At 36.5% G+C, this 18,412-nt stretch overlaps 2 protein-coding genes across 3 annotated transcripts in view; both read right to left on the bottom strand.

Annotated features, from left to right (window-relative positions):
• The window catches only part of LOC127438855 (complement C3-like), a 44,394-nt gene extending 34,579 nt beyond the window's left edge, over positions 1-9,815 (bottom strand). The window contains exons 1-9 of one of the 2 annotated variants that reach the window (XM_051694766.1): positions 9,678-9,815; positions 9,518-9,553; positions 9,213-9,239; positions 5,631-5,820; positions 2,415-2,580; positions 2,234-2,304; positions 621-712; positions 255-337; positions 54-141 (exon numbers count right to left, since the gene is read on the bottom strand). In XM_051694766.1, coding sequence (XP_051550726.1) covers positions 54-141; positions 255-337; positions 621-712; positions 2,234-2,304; positions 2,415-2,580; positions 5,631-5,820; positions 9,213-9,239; positions 9,518-9,553; positions 9,678-9,754 — 830 coding nt within the window. In that variant the 5' untranslated portion in view covers positions 9,755-9,815. The remainder of the gene's footprint in view (positions 1-53; positions 142-254; positions 338-620; positions 713-2,233; positions 2,305-2,414; positions 2,581-5,630; positions 5,821-9,212; positions 9,240-9,517; positions 9,554-9,677) is intronic. The other variant, XM_051694767.1, reaches the window with a different exon arrangement.
• A 3,756-nt stretch (positions 9,816-13,571) lies between these two features.
• On the bottom strand, positions 13,572-18,184 carry yju2b (YJU2 splicing factor homolog B). Its single transcript, XM_051694914.1, has 10 exons — positions 17,948-18,184; positions 17,562-17,618; positions 17,411-17,464; positions 17,212-17,294; positions 17,060-17,115; positions 15,385-15,445; positions 15,142-15,284; positions 14,749-14,921; positions 14,523-14,661; positions 13,572-14,405 (listed from the first exon to the last, which is right to left on the bottom strand). The coding sequence occupies exons 2-10, from the start codon at positions 17,562-17,564 to the stop codon at positions 13,897-13,899; spliced, it is 1,221 nt and encodes a 406-aa protein (XP_051550874.1). The 5' UTR covers positions 17,565-17,618; positions 17,948-18,184; the 3' UTR covers positions 13,572-13,896.
• Between the last annotated feature and the right edge of the window lie 228 nt (positions 18,185-18,412).

Raw genomic sequence — 18,412 nt, 5'->3', positions numbered from 1 at the left:
AAGTGATGTTTCAGCAAATACGGATTGTTGTTTTAATATGAAGTGAAACACACCTGGCTGTGACTTCTACCTCCAACTTTTCCTCATCTAGGCTGAGGTGGGATTTCTTTGGTGTTAGAGTGACATTAAACGCTGGCAGTACTTGGGAACAAAGTGAAATGGAGTTAATCAAGCTAGGCATGACAGTAGATAAAGGACTGCACAGAGAAAAATTGGTAATCTGATAAAAGCAAAAGTGTGTATGAAGGGCTTACCATATTTCTTTACTTCAAACTCTCTACTGAATGCGTTTTCTTTTCCCTGGTCAAACTTTGCAACAACTTTCCACCTGCCTTCTCTAAGAAATGAAAAGATAATTAGTCCGATGCTACACATCTAATGAACTGGGAAAATGAAATAAGTGTCTATTATAATTCGATGTTTTATTATATTTTGGCAAATATATAATATTATAACATGAATATATATTTTATTCTATTTGATATTTATATCATACATTTATAAATCATACATGTATAACTACATTATAAAAAATTATCATTATACACATAATAATTGTGTAATTAATTATAGATGTTAGTATAAGTCTATGAAACACAAATTAACAGTTCTATGCATACTTGGCCACAGTAGAGAGGGAATAGGTGTTTGAGAGTATCCCATCAATTGCTTTGGCTTTTGCAGTACCGTGTACTGCTATACCATATGGGTTCTGAAACAGAGTACCAATGATAACACTTTACAATAAGGTTCCATTTGTTAACATTAGTTAACAACATTAGTTAACATGAACTAATAATGAACAATGCTTATTAAGCATTTATTAATCTTAGTTCATTTCAACATATACTAATACATTTTTCAAATCAATAGTTGTGTTAGTTACCATTAGTTAATGCACTATGAACTAACATGAACTAACAATTAACAACTGTATTTTTATTAATAAACATTAACAAAGATTAATAAATGATGTAACAAATATATTGTTAATTGTTTGATCATGTTACCTAATGCATTTACTAATGTTAACAAATGGAACCTTATTGTTTAGTGTTACTCTACCAACAAGTGCCATTACACCATAAAACATTGTTCCATATGGCAATTAAAAAAAACAATAAGAAGTGATGGTAATTTTATGAATAGTATAAAATAAACAATTAAATAATAGAGAAGAAGTGGAAAAAGAAGAGGAGGAAGAAGAAAAGAAGTAGAGGAAGAAGAATTCAAAGCAAGAAAAGGAGGAAGATGAAAAAGAAAGAGGAAGATAAAGATAAGAGGAGAAAAAGAAGGGAAGAAAGAACCAGAGGGGGAGAAAAAGGAAGGAAAAGAAGGCAAAAAGAAGAGGAGGAAGATGAAGAGGAAGGAAAAAAAGGGAAGAAATAGAAAAAGGAGAGGAAGAAGAAGAAAAAATGAGAGGAGGAAGAAGAAAAGAAGAGGAGAAGTAGAAAAAGGAGAGGAAAAAGAAGAGGTTAAAGAAGAGAAGAAAGAAGAAACAGAAGAGGAGGAAGAAAGAAGAAACAGAAGAGGAAGAAGAAAGAAGAGAAGACAAAAAGGAAGAGGAGGAGGAAGACAAAGAGGAAGAAAAAGAGGAAGAAATAGGAAAAGGAAAGAAGAAGACAAAGACAAAGAGTAAAAAAGAGGAAGAAATGGGAAAAGGAGAAAGGGAAGAAGAAAAAGAAGAGAAAAAAGGAGGAAGAAAATGAGGAAAAATAAAAATAAATAAGAGGAAGAATAAAAAGAAGAGGAAGAAGGAAGAGAAGTGAAGTGAAGAAGAGGAAAAAGAAGAGAAGGATGAAGAAAAAGAAGACGAAGGAAAAAGAGAAGCAGGAAGTAGAAAAACGAAGAGGAGGATGAAGAATAAGAGAAAGAGGAGGAGGAAGAATAAAAGAAGAGGAAAAAGAAGAGGAAAGGGAGAAGAGGAACAGAAAGGAGAAGAGGAAGAATAAGAAGAGAGGAAGAAAAAGAAGAAAAGAAGAAGAGAAGTAGAAAAAGGAGAGGAGAAAAAGGAAGAGGGTGAAGAAGAAGAGAAGAAAGAAGAAACAGAAAGGAGGACGAAGAAAGAATAGGTAGAAGACAAAAAGAGGAGGAGGAAGAAGGAAAATAAGGAGACAGAAGAAAAAGAGGAGGAGGAAGAAGAAGAGAAGGAAGAAGAGCAGGAAAAAGAAGAAGAGGAAGAAAAATCTAATTGTGCCAGTACAGTAATGATGTTAATAGAAGAGCCAATCACCTGAATCTCCAGAGATATTATTCTGTCGAAAGCACAGAATTCAGAATTGGATACAAAAGCTCTGCTGCGCACTGAGAGATTCCAGAGAGAGAAGGAAAGTGTGGTTTAAATGGACATGGACACTTATTATTGTTTATCAATGACTGATATGAAAAGTGCTCAACAGCATGTGAGAGCTGACCTGTGTCTCCAGGGTTGTAAACAGGTTTATCAGTCTGTATGAAAATGTATCCAGACTGAAATGACACCATTATCACTCGCTCTGCTCGATGAAAATCACCAAACTGAGCAACCAGCTGCACATATTTCATCTTCTTTTCATCAGCATTTACCATATTTGGATTGATCTGACAAAAGACCAGTTTTATAATGTTAGAAAAGAACTAGAAAATTACTTGTATAATCGTACACTTTTTTAAATCAGGATGTTAGGTTAAAATGTACACTGTTAAAGATTTTCCTGTCAAAAAACAGTAAAGAACTGGCAGCAGGGTTGCCAGCAAGTTACTGTAAAATTAACGGTGTCTTGCTGTTGCTGAAATTAACAGCTAGATACTGTTTTTACAACTACAGTATACAATTAAATTAACAGTAGTAAATTAAATTGAAATTAAAAGCTAAGTTCCCAGCATGCACTGCGTAATGAAGAAATTACTTAGATTTTTTAATATTTACTAGTTTATTTTGATTGCTGTCTAAGTTACTTGTGTATGAATGTTCAGCTTTTACTTTGTACGTAAAAGTATGTTTGTTAGTTGTCATCATTGTTGTGTTTTGTACAACCCCAATTCCGAAAAGTTGGGACAGTATGAAAAATGCTAATAAAAACAAAAGAGTTATTTGTAAATTATATTCAACCTTTGCTATACTGAAAGCAATACAACTACACATTATATGATGTTTTATGTTGTTAATTTTATAGTTTTTTGAAAATGTACAGTAATTTCAAATCAGATGATTGCAACACGCTCCAAAAAAAGTGTTGAGACGGGGCAATTTAAGACTAATAACAATTTGACGAGTTGAAATAACAAGGCGATGTGAAACAGGAGATGTTAAACAGGTTATGCAATTGTGTCATAGTATATAAGGAGCCTCCAAAAACAGCATAGTCCTTCAAGAGCAAGGATCGTTTGAGACTTGTCAATTTGCCAACAGATGCTTCAGCAAATAATCCAGCACTTTGAGAACAACGTTCCCCAAAGACAAATTGGAAGGGTTTTGGGGATTTCACCCTCTTCAGTGCACAATATAGTTAAAAGATTCAAGGAATCTGGTCAAATCTCGGTGCGTAAAGGGCGAGACAAAAACCACTTCTGAATGCATGTGATCTCTGATCCCACATACGTCACTGTCTTAAAAAACATCATTCATCTGTAATGGATATCATGAACATGGGCTTGGGATAACTTTAGCAAACCTTTGTTAGTCAACACCATTCACCGCTGCATCCACAGATATTTTTAGTTAATACTTTATTTAAAGGAGAAGCCATACATCAACACTGTCCAGAAGTGCTGCCGACTTCTCTGGGCTCATCTTAGATGGAAAGTAGAACAGGACTGTGTTTTTTGGACCGATGAGTCCACATTTCAAATAGTTTTTGAAAAACACAGCTGTCATGTTATCCGGGCCAAAGAGGAAAAGGACCATCCAAGCTGTTATCAGCATCAGGTCAAAAACCCAGTGTCTATATGGGCCAGGGGTGTGTCAGTGCCCATGGCATGGGTAACTCACACATCTGTGAGGGCACCATTAATGCAGAGAGATATGCATAAATTTTAGAGCAGCATATAATGCGATTCAGCACCGTCTTTTCCAGGGATGTCCCTACATTTTCCAGGAGGACAACTTCAAACCACATACTGCCCAGATTACAAGTGCATGGCTGTGAAGATGAGAGTGTGGGTGTTAGATAGGTCAGGATTGCAGGCAGGCCAATCTCCAATTGAGAATGTGTGGCGCATTATGAAGCACACCATCCGGCAACGAAGACCCTGTACAACTGTGCAGCTGAAGACCTGCATAATGGATGAATGGGGGAAAATTCCACTTTTTAAACTTAACTAGCTTGTGCCTTCAGTGCCCAAATGCTTAATAAGTGTTACTAGAAGAAATGGTGTTGTTTCACAGTGATAAACACTCGACTGTCCCAAATTATTTGGAGCGTGTTGCAATCATCTGATTTGAAATTACTGTACATTTAAAAAAGAAAACAATGAAATTCAAAAGGAAAAACATATCATGTGTAGTTGTAATGCTTTCAATATAGCAAAGGGTGATTATAATTTACAAATCACTCCTTCTTGTTTTTATTAGTATTTTTCATACTGTCCCAAGTTTTTCGGAATTGGGGTTATGAGCCGAGAGTTGATTTCTCGGTGTGTCTCGTTAACAATTCGTGTTATGCTGTAAGTTCATCAAAAACATCAAACACTCAATTTGCTGATATAATTTTGCTGAAATATCCTTTATTGTTTTTGCTTTTATGTGTAATGCATCACTATTGCCACATATAGTGCCATTTGAAAGGTAGGATCAGACATTCAGTCTGACCTTAGAATTTGTCTTCCAAGTAGCACAGTGCAACAACTCATGTTTTACTTAAACAAATTGACTGGCTGGAAGAACATAATATAAGAATAAAGAAGGTCCAAGGTGCCAGCTTAGGAGAACGCTAATCACCATAATGGCGACTATAAACAAAGCACAACTATTGATAACAAAACAACAACACTAAATTAAACTAAGACTTCTATTAAGTCTGAATAAAAACTTTTGTACATGTTTTTATTTTTAAATATTTTTGTAGTTTGAATTTTCATTTGACCCTAATGCTTTGCAAACAATAGTTATTTACCATAAAACTAGTCACTTCACAGTGAACCTGCTCTTGATCTCCCAGAATGCAACATTTTTAATAACAAATTGTATTTAAGAATGACACTAGGAAATTTACAGCAATTTTTTATAGTGATATGAATGTGAGGGAAAGTGTATATTTTATGTGTTGCTTTATGTGAAGTTTTTTCACCATTTTTAATCACCTTTTTACCTGAACTAGTTCATTTTAAAGGGTCCTGCAGTGTGAAAAATGAATTCTTAAAAGTACGATAAATGCAGTCTCTCAGTTAATATAGTCATAACAATTGTAGGCATAATAATTATACAATAATTTACTAAATGTTTGAATTGTTTTAGATGAAGTCTAAATCCAAAGTCACATGTCACACCTCAGGGTGAATCACCAAATGTATTTCATGATAACTACCCATAAATACATGAATTACAAACCAACATATCTTCATACAAGTGAGAACTTTAACCAACAACAAAAGTAATTTTTTCAACATTTGAAAAGATATAGTCAAATGCACATTAGTTCCAGAGAGCTGACCTCAATAGTTTTAAGAGCGCTGTAGCTGTTGCCTGAACTGAGGATGACATAGTCCTCCAGCAGAACAGATGTAACCGGGTAGTCACTGATCTTGATTGAGACCTTTATAACCTGGTTCACGTTGTGGCCCTCTAGTAGGATGTTCTGTTTTGTTCCAGTCCTCAGCTTTGCTGGAGTCAGAAGAGTAAACCTGACACACAACATATGTAACCATTTAATCCTAGCCCAGATAGCACAGGTACATCTCCGAGATGTCTGTTTTAGATGTCTTCATCTGGAAAGCATTGCAATCTAATTAACATCTGCTAAACATTTTAAAAAGATTTGATTTACAAACACTCTAAACTATACATGTCTCAATGACATCTGAGACATCATATGCCTTTTGACATCCGAGAGGAAACATCTTGTAGACGTATTGCAGATGAGCAAACAACATAAAAAATGTCTTCCAGATCGCAATCTAATTAACGTCTGCTAAACATCTTAAAAAGATCAGATTTACAAACAAACAATCTAAATCATAAACATCTCAAAGACATCTGCTTAATGTCTCAATGACAGCTGAAAGGAAATGTCTTATAGACGTATTGCATATGAGCAAAAAATACGTCTTCCAGATGTAAACTCACACATCATATAGACGTCTGGGTGATTAACCTAACCCTAAACTACTGTATCCAAATTCACTGTGAGATCAGTCTGTAATTTGGGCAGTTTCCTTGTTTGGTGGTAACATGACAGGTCACAACAACCCTACCCCCCACAAACACATAAGTACAATGGACTAGGATCAAATGTTTCTTTGTTTGTTTGTTTTTAAAAAAGTTATGTACGTGTAAAATGACAACTTTATGGCATAATGAAAAAATAAAAGATCAAATGTTGATACAAATTTTGTTGCAGCCCCAACCCTAGCTTTAGTAGGTCTAAACATAACCCTAAAATCTGATTGGTTTATGGGAATGTTGTTCCAGGATCAACAACGATGTTGTTTCAGGAATATCTCAATTTGATACGATTACAATTCTTTACTTAATGTTTTTAATTGCAATGCATCATAAAATCTTACATTTGATCATCATAATTCATTTTGATTCAAATGTTTTTGTATTATTCATAATTATTTTCTAAAATATGCTGAAGACACAAATGTAACTGAAGAGAAAATTTACACTCCACAAACAGTGGAATATTGGTACCAGTTTTTACATTCAATGTCTTAAAGGTATAGTTCAAAAATAAAAATTCTCTCATTTACTGACCCTCCTGCCATCCTAGATGTGTATGACTTTCTTTCTACTGCAGAACACAAATTAAGATTTTTAGAAGACCATTTCTGCTCTGTAGGTCAGTATAATGCAAGTGAATGGGTGCCAAAATCTTGACACTCCAAAAAGCACATAAAGGCATTGTAAAAGTAATCCATAAGACACCAGTGGTTTAATTCATGTCTTCAGAAGTGATATAATAGGTGTGAGTGAGAAACTGATCAATATTTAAGTCCTTTTTTGCTTGAAATTCTTCTACCTGCCCAGCTGGGGGCGATCTGCATGAAGAATGCGAATCACCAAAAACACAAGGAGAATGTGAAAGTGATCTGTTTCTCACCCACACCTATTATATCACATTTGAAGATACTGATTTAACCACTTGAGTCTATAGATTACTTTAGTGTTGATTTATGTCATTTTTGGAGTTTCAAAATGTTGGCACCCATTCACATTGTATGGACCAAAAGAGCTGAGAAATTCTAAAAATCTTCATTTGAGTTTAGCAGATGAAAGAAAGTCACACATCTGGGATATCATGAGGGTGAGTAAATGATGAAAGAATTTTCATCTTTGGGTGAAATATTCCTTTAAAATTGCATGGATAAACCATGTACATGCAATACATTCTATATTATTATAGTAATTATAATTGATTACAAAATTCCATCACTGATTATTTAGATCAGGGGTTTCCAAACTTTTTCAGTCCAAGGACCCCTTGGTGAATAAAGAGATGGGGGACCCCTATATATATATTTTTCATATTCACATCCTTTATGCTTGCATTGCAAAGCCATTAAAATAATGATTACTGATGCACAAAGTCATATCCTTCAACATTAAAATACATTTACCTAATACATTTTAATGTGGGAAGTATGGTGAAACATTTAGCTGAACTTTAGCTTCTTTTTTCCAATTAACATTTTTTATTGATTCGTACAGTTTAAAGAAAAACAAAACATATACACTGAATCAACATTTAACTCCCACTATTACCCCTCCCCCTCCACCAACCCCACCCTGACCCTCAACGAACATCCCTGTGGTCACATATAAGTATACACACACACACACACACACACACACACAAAAGTAGAAAAAGTTTACAAAAAATAATATATATATAATCATACACATTTAAAACTATGCTTCTCTCTCCACAGCCCCTCCCCGAGAGTCCCCCAAAAACAGCAAATAACTGCCCCATTTCCCAACAAACGAACCCCAGATCCCCAGCCTTCTACATGACACCTCCTCGAAAGCTGCCACCCTCCCCATCTCCACGCACCACTCCCGAAATGAGGGCGCTCCAGCCAACTCCCATCCCCTTAATACGATCTGTCTACCAATCATAACACTGGTCAGGACCCAATTTTTTATGCGTTTATCCCCTATATTGATGGCCGCCCCATTGCCTAAAATACAGAGTCTAAGGCAAAAGGAAATTTGAGTGCCCAATATGTCACACATAAAACTCTGAACCTTTAACCACAATTCTTGGATCTTAACACACCACTAAAAAACATGGGTTGTGTCCCCATCTTCTGATTGTTTAGAAGATATTCATTTAACCACTGGAGTCTTATGGATGACATTTATGCTGACTGTCTGTGATCTTTGGAGCTTCAAAGAGAGAAAAAAAAAAAAAGCCATTCACTTGCTATTTAAGGACCTACTGAGCTAAGATTTTTTTTTTTTTCTGTTTTTCTTCAAAAAATATTCTGGTGAATAAAGAGAGTCATACACACCTGGGATATCATGAGGGTGAGTAAATAATGAGAGAATTTTCATTTTTGGGTGAACTATTCCTTTAAGATCAGTTCTTATATGTAACAGTGCCTAGTGTTTAAAACCAGGTCATATGCCACATAAAGCTATATTAGGGAGGAAACCACTGGCCAAAAAGTGAATGTACTGTGTGTAAGACAGATACTCAGTATGACAACAGATATGTGATTGGTAAGTATATTTTCAGAAACATAAAGACTATTTACATAAACAAGTGAGGTGAATTGAGACATACATATATAAAAACCAGAGTCAATGAATTGTCAGAAAGAAACAGATGAAATGAAAGGTTTCACATATACCCCAGACAATCACCTTAGCTCATTGAAATGAGCATAAAATGTCTGTGTTTTAGTCCATAGTTGTGATATATAGTCCTGGTATTTGAAAGTTACAAGGTAGATTCTTGATTGCACTAAAGAAAACAGACATGTGGAAATACCTGCTCTCTGTATTGATTATGCATGTTTGTGTGCGTTTATATGACGGGCATAGGACAAGGAGGTTGTGTACTTACGATGGAGACAGGTCAGGGACCGGCTCACTGCAAACACAGATAACACACTCAGTTACAGATGAACCCTATTTGAACCGCTGTCAGATTTTAAACACCAGACAAACTAAATAAAAAACAAGCATTACTTGCATTACTGTGTAATACCACAGGTAGAGTATGTGCAAATTTATTTGTAATTGCACCAATGTGAAAATAATGACAATGAACATTTACTACAGAACAAAAACAACCCATAAAGAAAAGTGTTTATTTTCAACTTACCTCCCTCAGAAGCCCAATATATAGGATACAAAACAGATACATACCTTAATCGTACATGAGGTCTCCATACTGTCCTCCTGCTGTTCATTCACACACAAAAAATCAATTTAAGAGAAGTATAAAGTTCATGCATTATTAATGTTGTAATAACAAGAGAGGAATGGGAAACAGCAGTTTGTACATGAATAGTTATGTTAAACACACCGTGTTCGAGATAAAACCTGGGCATCGGACATGTGACAGAGCAATGCCATCCATAACAGCAGTGGAAGAAACTGCATCTTCAAACTGGAGTAACCACTCACAATAATGAGGCCACAACAACAGCAGAGCTGAAGTATACAAATAGCCCTCCTCCTACTAAACTACCCCTGCCCACTGTCATCCTGAAACTTTGATAAATTCTTGTGCAATGCATAGTCAGTGCTGGGTAGTAACATTAAATGTAATCTAAATTACGTAATCAGATTATGAAAATCAAGTACTTGTAATTGGATTACATTTAATTTTAAATACTCATAGTCTACAGTTACTTTTTATGGATTAGATCAGCGTTACCCAACATGCGGGCCACATGCGGCCCTCGAGAGAGCTTTTGTGGCCCGTGTTGCGATATCATCATCAGAAACATATATTTATCAGCAGCCTGTCAAATCTCTATGAATTGTGAGGTGAAAAAAATTAAATAAACTTCCTGCAGTGACGACAACTACTTTGGCGCAAACCACTAAGGGAGGTGAACAAACCTTTATGACTAGTCACTGAAGGACTTTTGGGGCTAATTAGATATATCTCTTGTTTTGAACACATCTCTGGTGTATGTGATTTTGAACACTCATGGTTTGCTAGTTGACAATCACTGTGGCAACAGAACTGATCTGTATCAGAAAATCGAACTGTTACACCCCCTATGGTTAAAATAATTACTAAAGGGTATAGTTCACCCAAAAATGAAAATTCTCTAATTTCTCACCCTCATGCTACCCCAGATGTGTATGACTCTTTCTTCTGCAGAACACGCATGAAGATTTTTAGAAGAATATTTCAGCTCTGTAGGTCCACACAAAGTGAATGGTGGCCAGAACTTTGAAGCTCCACAAAAGCACATAAAAGCAGCATAAAAGTAATCTATAAGACTCCAGTGGTTAAATATATGCCTTCTGAAGCAATATGATAGGTGTGGGTGTGAAACAGATCAATATTTATGTCCTTTTTACTATAAATCTCCACTTTCACTTTTACATCATCACAATGTGGCACCTGTTTAGTTTTTCAGAAAGTGAAAGTGCACAATACGACGATACTTGAACAAAAATGAGCTGCATGTTGGAGTTGCCAGAAAGAAGCCAATGCCACAAAAAAACCTGGTTACAATATGCCCGACGGCACCTTGACACGTCTCACAGCTTCTGGCACACTGTAATTTAGAGTGACGAGACCAAAATAGAGCTTTATGGTCACAACCATAAGTGCTATGTTTGGAGAGGGATCAACAAGTATTGTGCTCCTTGAAACAACCACACCATCTTTTTCCAGAGCAGCCTGTATTTCTCCTGAGGTTACCTGTGGGTTTTTCTTTGTATCCCTAACAATTCTTCTGGCAGTTGTGGCCGAAATCTTTCTTGGTCTACCTGACCTTAGCTTGGTATCAAGAGATCCCCGAATTTTCCACTTCTTAATAAGTGATTGAATAGTACTGACTGGCATTTTCAAGGCTTTGGATATCTTTTTATATCCTTTTCCATCTTTATAAAGTTCCATTACCTTGTTACGCAGGTCTTTTGACAGTTCTTTTCTGCTCCCCATGGCTCAGTATCTAACCTGCTCAGTGCATCCACGTGAGAGCTAACAAAATCATTGACTATTTATACACAGATATTAATTGCAATTTAAAAAGCCACAGGTGTGGGAAATTAAACTTTAATTGCCATTTAAACCTGTGTGTGTCACCTTGTGTGTCTGTAACAAGGCCAAACATTCATGGGTATGTAAACTTTTGATCAGGGCCATTTGGGTGATTTCTGTTACCATTATGATTTAAAAAGGAGCCAAACAACTATGTGATAATAAATGGCTTCATATGATCACTATCCTTAAATAAAATACAGTTTTTTTTTTTCATGATCAGTCATATTTTCAAAATCAATGCCAAAATTTCACAATTTCTGCCAGGGCATGCAAACTTTTAAGCACAAATGTGTAATATATATATATATATATATATATATATATAGACACACACACACACACACACACACACACACACACACACACAGTGTATAATCATACAAATTAAGAGTGCGGCCCTCGAGGGTACAGGGATCCAGCATTGCGGCCCCTGACCTTTCCAAAGTTGAGTAGCCCTGGATTAGATGATTAAATATTAATTAGGCGATGGCAGTAAATTGTTCATAACGTATTGATCACTGTCATTTTTCTCTTTTTTAAATCTTTAAATTTTTCATGGTAAATCAGCCTACCTACCATGTACGTGCAGTTACTCTTCGAGTGCTTTGGGAAGAGAGGGAGAGGGGAAGGGTTGTGAAATTGCACACCGACCGAGTACTCGTCTTTAGCCAGGTGAAGATGGAGCCGTCTAAATCAGCATTTGACCACTGGATGTACAGAGATAATTTCACTTTTAATGTCAAACGGGGCAAAAACATCACTGTGCAATGAAACATTGTGCAGTAAGCACGAAGGGTTAAAAGTAAGAGTTTCAGTGTTTTGAGATGAAACCATTGACCCAGCGACATAATTGCTATTGCTTTTATGACAATTAATTTTCATTCATTTCATGGTGATTTTGTTCATTAATGTTTGTAATGTTGCAATTGGTTTATGCCCTAAAACCAAACCTGATAACACATGTACATCTCCGAGTTTTACTGTCAATCTTTTCATCTGTAAAGCATCAAAGTTGGTAGAGTTGCCAACTTTTCAAGAAGGATATACAGTAGCTGCAGCCAGAGTTCCAAATCACTAGCAAAGATATAGAGAGCTCCTTACCTAACCCTTTCCCTAACCATCTGTGGAGGTGTCGCCCCCTTTTGGTGTTGGCACAACCCCCTTTAGGACTAACCCCACCATCTTCTGGAGAAACCACTCACTATTTTGGAGATTCTGCCCCCATTTGGAGATCTCCAGCCTGCAGCTATACCCACTTGCTAACCTTGCATGAAAGTGACGCCCCATTTTGGAGTTGGCACAACCCCCTTTTGGATTAACTCCGCCCTCTTTTGGAGATTCCACCCTCATTTGGAGATCTCCTGCCTCCAGCTATACCTACTTGAACTTTCATCACACAAATATTAGTCCCCCTCGAGTGTTTCTTCAGTCCGAGGTTTTTAGCCAAGGAATAATTTACCCCAAAATGAAAATTCGGTCATCATTTACTCACCCTCATGTCATCCCAAACCCATTTTTGTGAAGGAATTTGTGTTATTTTTAGCTAAAACATAGGAGCCACTGTGAACCAGCTTCTCTCATAGTGCTCATAAACGTGAAATGGACGTCTATATTTTCACTAAAGAATTACTTAAATTCATATGCAGAAGTTAAACTGGGCTGGAACGGTCCGGAATTGGGTACCAGCAGCTTTGATCAAATAAATTAATAAATAAATTCAATTTTGATGGATCTGTTAATCCATTCCATGTCTTGTGTGCTCCGATAAAGTTTACATTCGATCCATATCACACATTCCATCCTCATTTAGAGTGCGTACTTGCACAAAAATCTTTGAAGTTAATTATGCGGTGCTCTAGTCAGTTGCAGATGCTGGTAATGGCGTGGCATGTGCTGGAATTGTACGAGACAGGACAACTCTGAATACAGACACGCATTCCACTTCTTGCTCCCTGATCCTGTTCCATATAAATCAAACCAATTAAAAGGTGGGTAACCGACTACTGGGGAGGTTTTGAATCCGGGACCACTCGCATGAAAAATAAAGACCATAGTAGATCATCACGCTTTAAAAGTTTCACAATTATGTGTATATTTATTTATGTGCATACTCTATTTTATTTTGTATGGTTTTTTTTAATCATTTTAGAAATATTTGTTTACTAGAAAATACACTGTAGGATCCACCTGTCTAGTGAAATTGCTTTTATTTTGCACCGCTTTTTATACATATATTGCATTACAAATGATATTATTTGCATAACAGTTAGTGGTGGTGGTGCACCATGTCATGTCATATTTCGCATGATTTTAGGGTTCCCCAATCTATAAAATCCTAATTTAACCACTGAGGCTTGCATTAGCAAACACCACTAATAAAGATTATGTGAAAAGGGAGAACAAACACAATGTTCAATGCTTCACGTAGCCAAAACAGAACTCACAGACTCTTCAATTCAGAAAATGTTACCATAAGATGACTAAAGCAGTGCCTTAATTTAATCTTCAGTCTACATCAGACCTCACTGCCAGAGTCTGAGTCACTGTAATCTGCAACCAGAGACTTTCCAGAACATAAACCAGTACCATTTTTCTCCTCTTTCCCACAATGTTCTGATGTGCTTCCTCTGTATGTCTCTGTAATGCAGTTTTGAGTTTTTATGTCCTTACTCTCATCCCCCGAATTTGTGAGAGGAAAGAGAGCGTGTTGGGTTCTGAATTTGTTTGTGTCGTTGCACTCTTCAGTGTCCATATTGGCTAAGTTTACATCAGGGCAAGATTTAGCACACAATGAGTTTGTATTATTGCCATTTTCAGTCTTGCCTCCCTCTGACTTCCTGCGTACAAGGATGTGAGAAATAGGCGTAGAAGAGCCGAGTGCTTTGGCAACAGCTGCTCCTCGACCCTGCTGGCCTAACTTCTGCAAGAGGTTTCCAGCGGCGCTCCCTGCTGCTGAGGAGGGGCTACTAAACCAAGAACGAGATGATATCTGTTGCCTTTTTGTGTGCTGTCGGTCTTCATATGCTGGAGAAGGAATATGGAATAAATGCCAGGTAAAGAATAAAACTGAAATCAATTGAATTAAAAATTCTATAACAATGAAAAAAAAAAACATTTCTGAAAGGTAAACAAGCAGGTTACAGTCTGGGCTCTGGAAGGTGAGCAGTGAGGCTAGCTTCTTATCCTCTTCTTTCTCCGGTAACAAAGGGATGGACAGACCAGTCCTCTGTCGCACTGCGTTGTCTTTTTCCTCCTCCTCAGCTTTCACTTTCTTCTCATTCTGCAAATAGAAACCACAAATGAACACACAAATGCTTCATAAGGGACCGAAATCTGACCAAATCTGAAGTGGCCAACATGTACACACCCTAAACTTCCTGCGGAGTGTGCTGTTGATTTGAAAGTCGTCTTTCCAGCCGGACTGGTGCTCTTGAAGCTCAGTGAGAGATGGTATGGCGGCACGTAGCTTCTCCTTATCTTTTCCCCCATGATCTAATTTATACATGGGATCCGTCTCCAGCTTCTCTTTCTCACTGTGCTCTGTGATACATAAACATTAAAACAAATCAAATAACTTCATAATTAAGGTGTAAACCACTATTTACACCACAACAAAGTTGGTTGTGATAAAAAAGTCCAGCATCATTTGTTTGCAGATGCCACTTGCTTTCGTATTTTGCTATATAATTTAATAACATTCATACAGAAAACTTTTTGGAGCCACTGTATAAGAGTGTGTCTGTGTGTGCGTGTTTCGCACCAGTAGTGAGAATCTGCTCATTCTCAGCCATATCCCATCTCTCCTCTTTCCTCTGGGCTCCACTTACAATGACATAATCACAGGTGGCTGGATCTGTCTGCATCTCTATGTAGTTCACACATAAGTGGCACTTCATCCTGAACCTGTGGTTAGACAAACAGAAGCTCACAGTTTGAGATGAGATGTTGGGTTTGTACCTTGCATCAGCTAATCAAACTGCAAGAAATCTGAATGCTACATCACCTGTATATTGGAGTTGTGTAGTAATTCCCCACTTTCTTCTTCTCTGCATTGTATCGGACCCCTGCAGCAAGAAAACAAATTCACTCATTAGTTAACATTCAATTCATCCACCATGAGCATGTGCAGAGGCCTCATCTACCTGTCTCTCAATTTAGCTCCCCACCTATCTATCTACCTATCTATTTATCAATCTATCTACCTACCTACCTACCCATCTACAGTACCTACCTACCTATCTATCAATCTATCTACCTGCCTATCTATCTATCCATCTACAGTACCTACCTACCTAACTACCTATTTATTTATCAATCAATCTATCTACCTACCTAACTAACTACCTACCTATCTATCTATTAATATAACTATTTATCAATCTATCTACCTATCTATTTATTAGTCTATCTATCTGTCTATCTACCTACCTATCTATTTATCAATCTATCTACCTACCTATTTATTAGTCTATCTTACCTACCTACCTAACTATCTACCTACCTACCTACCTATTATTTATCAATCTATCTACCTACCTATTTATTAGTCTATTTTACCTACCTACCTAACTAACTATCTACCTACCTATTATTTATCAATCTATCTACCTACCTACCTATCTTACCTACCTACCTATGTTTTTATCAATCTATCTATCTACCTACCTACCTATTTATTAGTCAGTCTATATCTATCTATCTATCGCTCTCTTACCTACCTACCTAACTATCTATGTATCTACCTACCTACCCATCTATCTATTTATCAATCTATCTACCTACATATTTATTAGTCTATCTGTCTATCTATCTCTCTCTTACCTACCTACCTATCTATGTATCAATCTATCTACCTAACCATCTACCTATTAGTCTATCTATCTATCTACCTACCTATTTATCAATCTACCTACCTAACTATTTATCAATCTACCTATTTATCAATCTACCTACCTAACTATTTATCAATCTACCTACCTACCTACCTATCTATTTATCAGTCAATCTATCTATCTACCTACCTAACTAACTACCTACCTAACTATCTATTAATATAACTATTTATCAATCTATCTACCTATCTGTTTATTAGTCTATCTATCTGTCTATCTTACCTACCTACCTAACTATCTACCTACCTACCTATTTATCAATCTATCTACCTACCTATTTATTAGTCTATCTATCTTACCTACCTACCTAACTAACTATCTACCTACCTATTATTTATCAATCTATCTACCTACCTATCTTACCTACCTACCTATGTTTTTATCAATCTATCTACCTATCTACCTATTTATTAGTCAGTCTATCTATCACTCTCTTACCTACCTACCCATCTATGTATCTACCTACCTACCCATCTATCTATCTATTTATCAATCTATCTACCTACATATTTATTAGTCTATCTATCTATCTATCTCTCTCTCTCTCTTACCTACCTACCTATCTATTTATCAATCTATCTCTCTACCTATCTATGTATCAATCTATCTACCTAACCATCTACCTATTAGTCTATCTATCTATCTACCTAACTATTTATCAATCTACCTACCTACCTATTTATCAGTCTACCTATTTATTAATCTATCTACATACCTACCTATCTATCAATCTACCTACCTATCTATCTATGTCATTGTGTTGACAGCACAAGTTCAAAGTCTTACCCATGCCTATGTGATTGTTACAGCCATCACACCAAATATTATAGGGCATCTCAAATCTAAAAGAATAAGACAATATAAACACAGTCAAAGCCATTTAAAAGACAAAGATCCCTATAAATGAGTACATGTGTGTGGGGGGGTGTTTTTTTTACCGGATGATGAGGATGCCCTGAGACAGTTTCCGGGCTCGTTCCCGAAGCGGGTGGGTTTTCCAGTAGCCATTGATCGAGCCATGCTGTCATATGAGTGTGAGACAGTTACACATCTTAATAATTTTAACACACAGGTCTGTTCTAAAACACTCCTGTCAGACTGAGTCCACTGAATGGAGAAACTGTTTGTCGTTCTCACCTTGGCTGGATCGAAATCCGGAGGGTAGTACTTGTTCACTCCTTTTCTCTCACCCTAGAACCAAAAAGAAGCATTAACACAACTAATATTTATGATAGAAAAGTGAAATCAAACAACAGTGGAAAAGCTCAAGGGAAAATAGGGTGCATACCATTCTGCTGGTTTAAGATCAGCTCCAGATGATGTCAGTAAGTATCAATAAACCGAACTGCAGGAAACAAAGATAGAGAAAACATATATAGATACATGTAAGAATGATGTATCACAAAGACTCTTAAAAATAACACAAGTGCCTTAACATTAGCATAAAGTACTATGGCTCTGACGTGTTTTTTGGCATTGTACATGTATGTGAGTGTGATGATCAGTCGATATCTGAGACGTGTCTAAATAACCAAACCAGATGGAAAAAAAAACATCAAAACAACACACCACTTTACTATTTGAACAATTCATATATACAACATTTGCAATAAAACACGTCACAATGAAAATTATAACAGCAAATGTATTTAATTTCCAGCATTTGATACTCACCAAATTCCCATCTGATGTAAACAGCGTCTAAGTTTCCTCGTTGCTTCGTCTGTCACGGTAAAACTGAACGGGCGCCATCTGTTGAGCGGAGGAATGCTACAGTTAGTCTAGTCATATTTCTGTAGCATATGCTTAAGGTTAGTTTAACCAGAGACTATTCAGCAGAGACGGGCCTCTTCTATTAAAATGAATAGGAGAAATTGGAACGCTCAACCAAGAAGCGCCCAACGGATGTAGAAAGGAAGTCCTGCCTTACAGTTAAAAGAGCCAATCACCTTTTATATACAGGCATAACCTGTCAATCAACTCGAGGATGCGCATGCGCATTAGCTATACAAGCCGGGAAAATCGTGTTTTTAGCGTAAAATGAGGTAACGAATCACAATTTATGAAACCAGTATTGTCAGATTTTATTGCTGATTTTAAATATGTTCTTTGATCGTAATCTTGACCAACCGTTTTTTT

Source organism: Myxocyprinus asiaticus, chromosome 50 (genome assembly GCF_019703515.2).
Source record: "Myxocyprinus asiaticus isolate MX2 ecotype Aquarium Trade chromosome 50, UBuf_Myxa_2, whole genome shotgun sequence".
NCBI lineage: Eukaryota > Metazoa > Chordata > Actinopteri > Cypriniformes > Catostomidae > Myxocyprinus > Myxocyprinus asiaticus.
This window is presented reverse-complemented; position numbering and strand designations above follow the sequence as displayed.

Coding starts and splice junctions, on each gene's coding strand:
- yju2b (XM_051694914.1), bottom strand. Junction 15,285..15,384: donor TACACAACTCCAATATACAG/GTGATGTAGCAT, acceptor GTCTAACCACAG/GTTCAGGATGAAGTGCCACT. Junction 14,922..15,141: donor TGAGCAGATTCTCACTACTG/GTGCGAAACACG, acceptor TATGTATCACAG/AGCACAGTGAGAAAGAGAAG.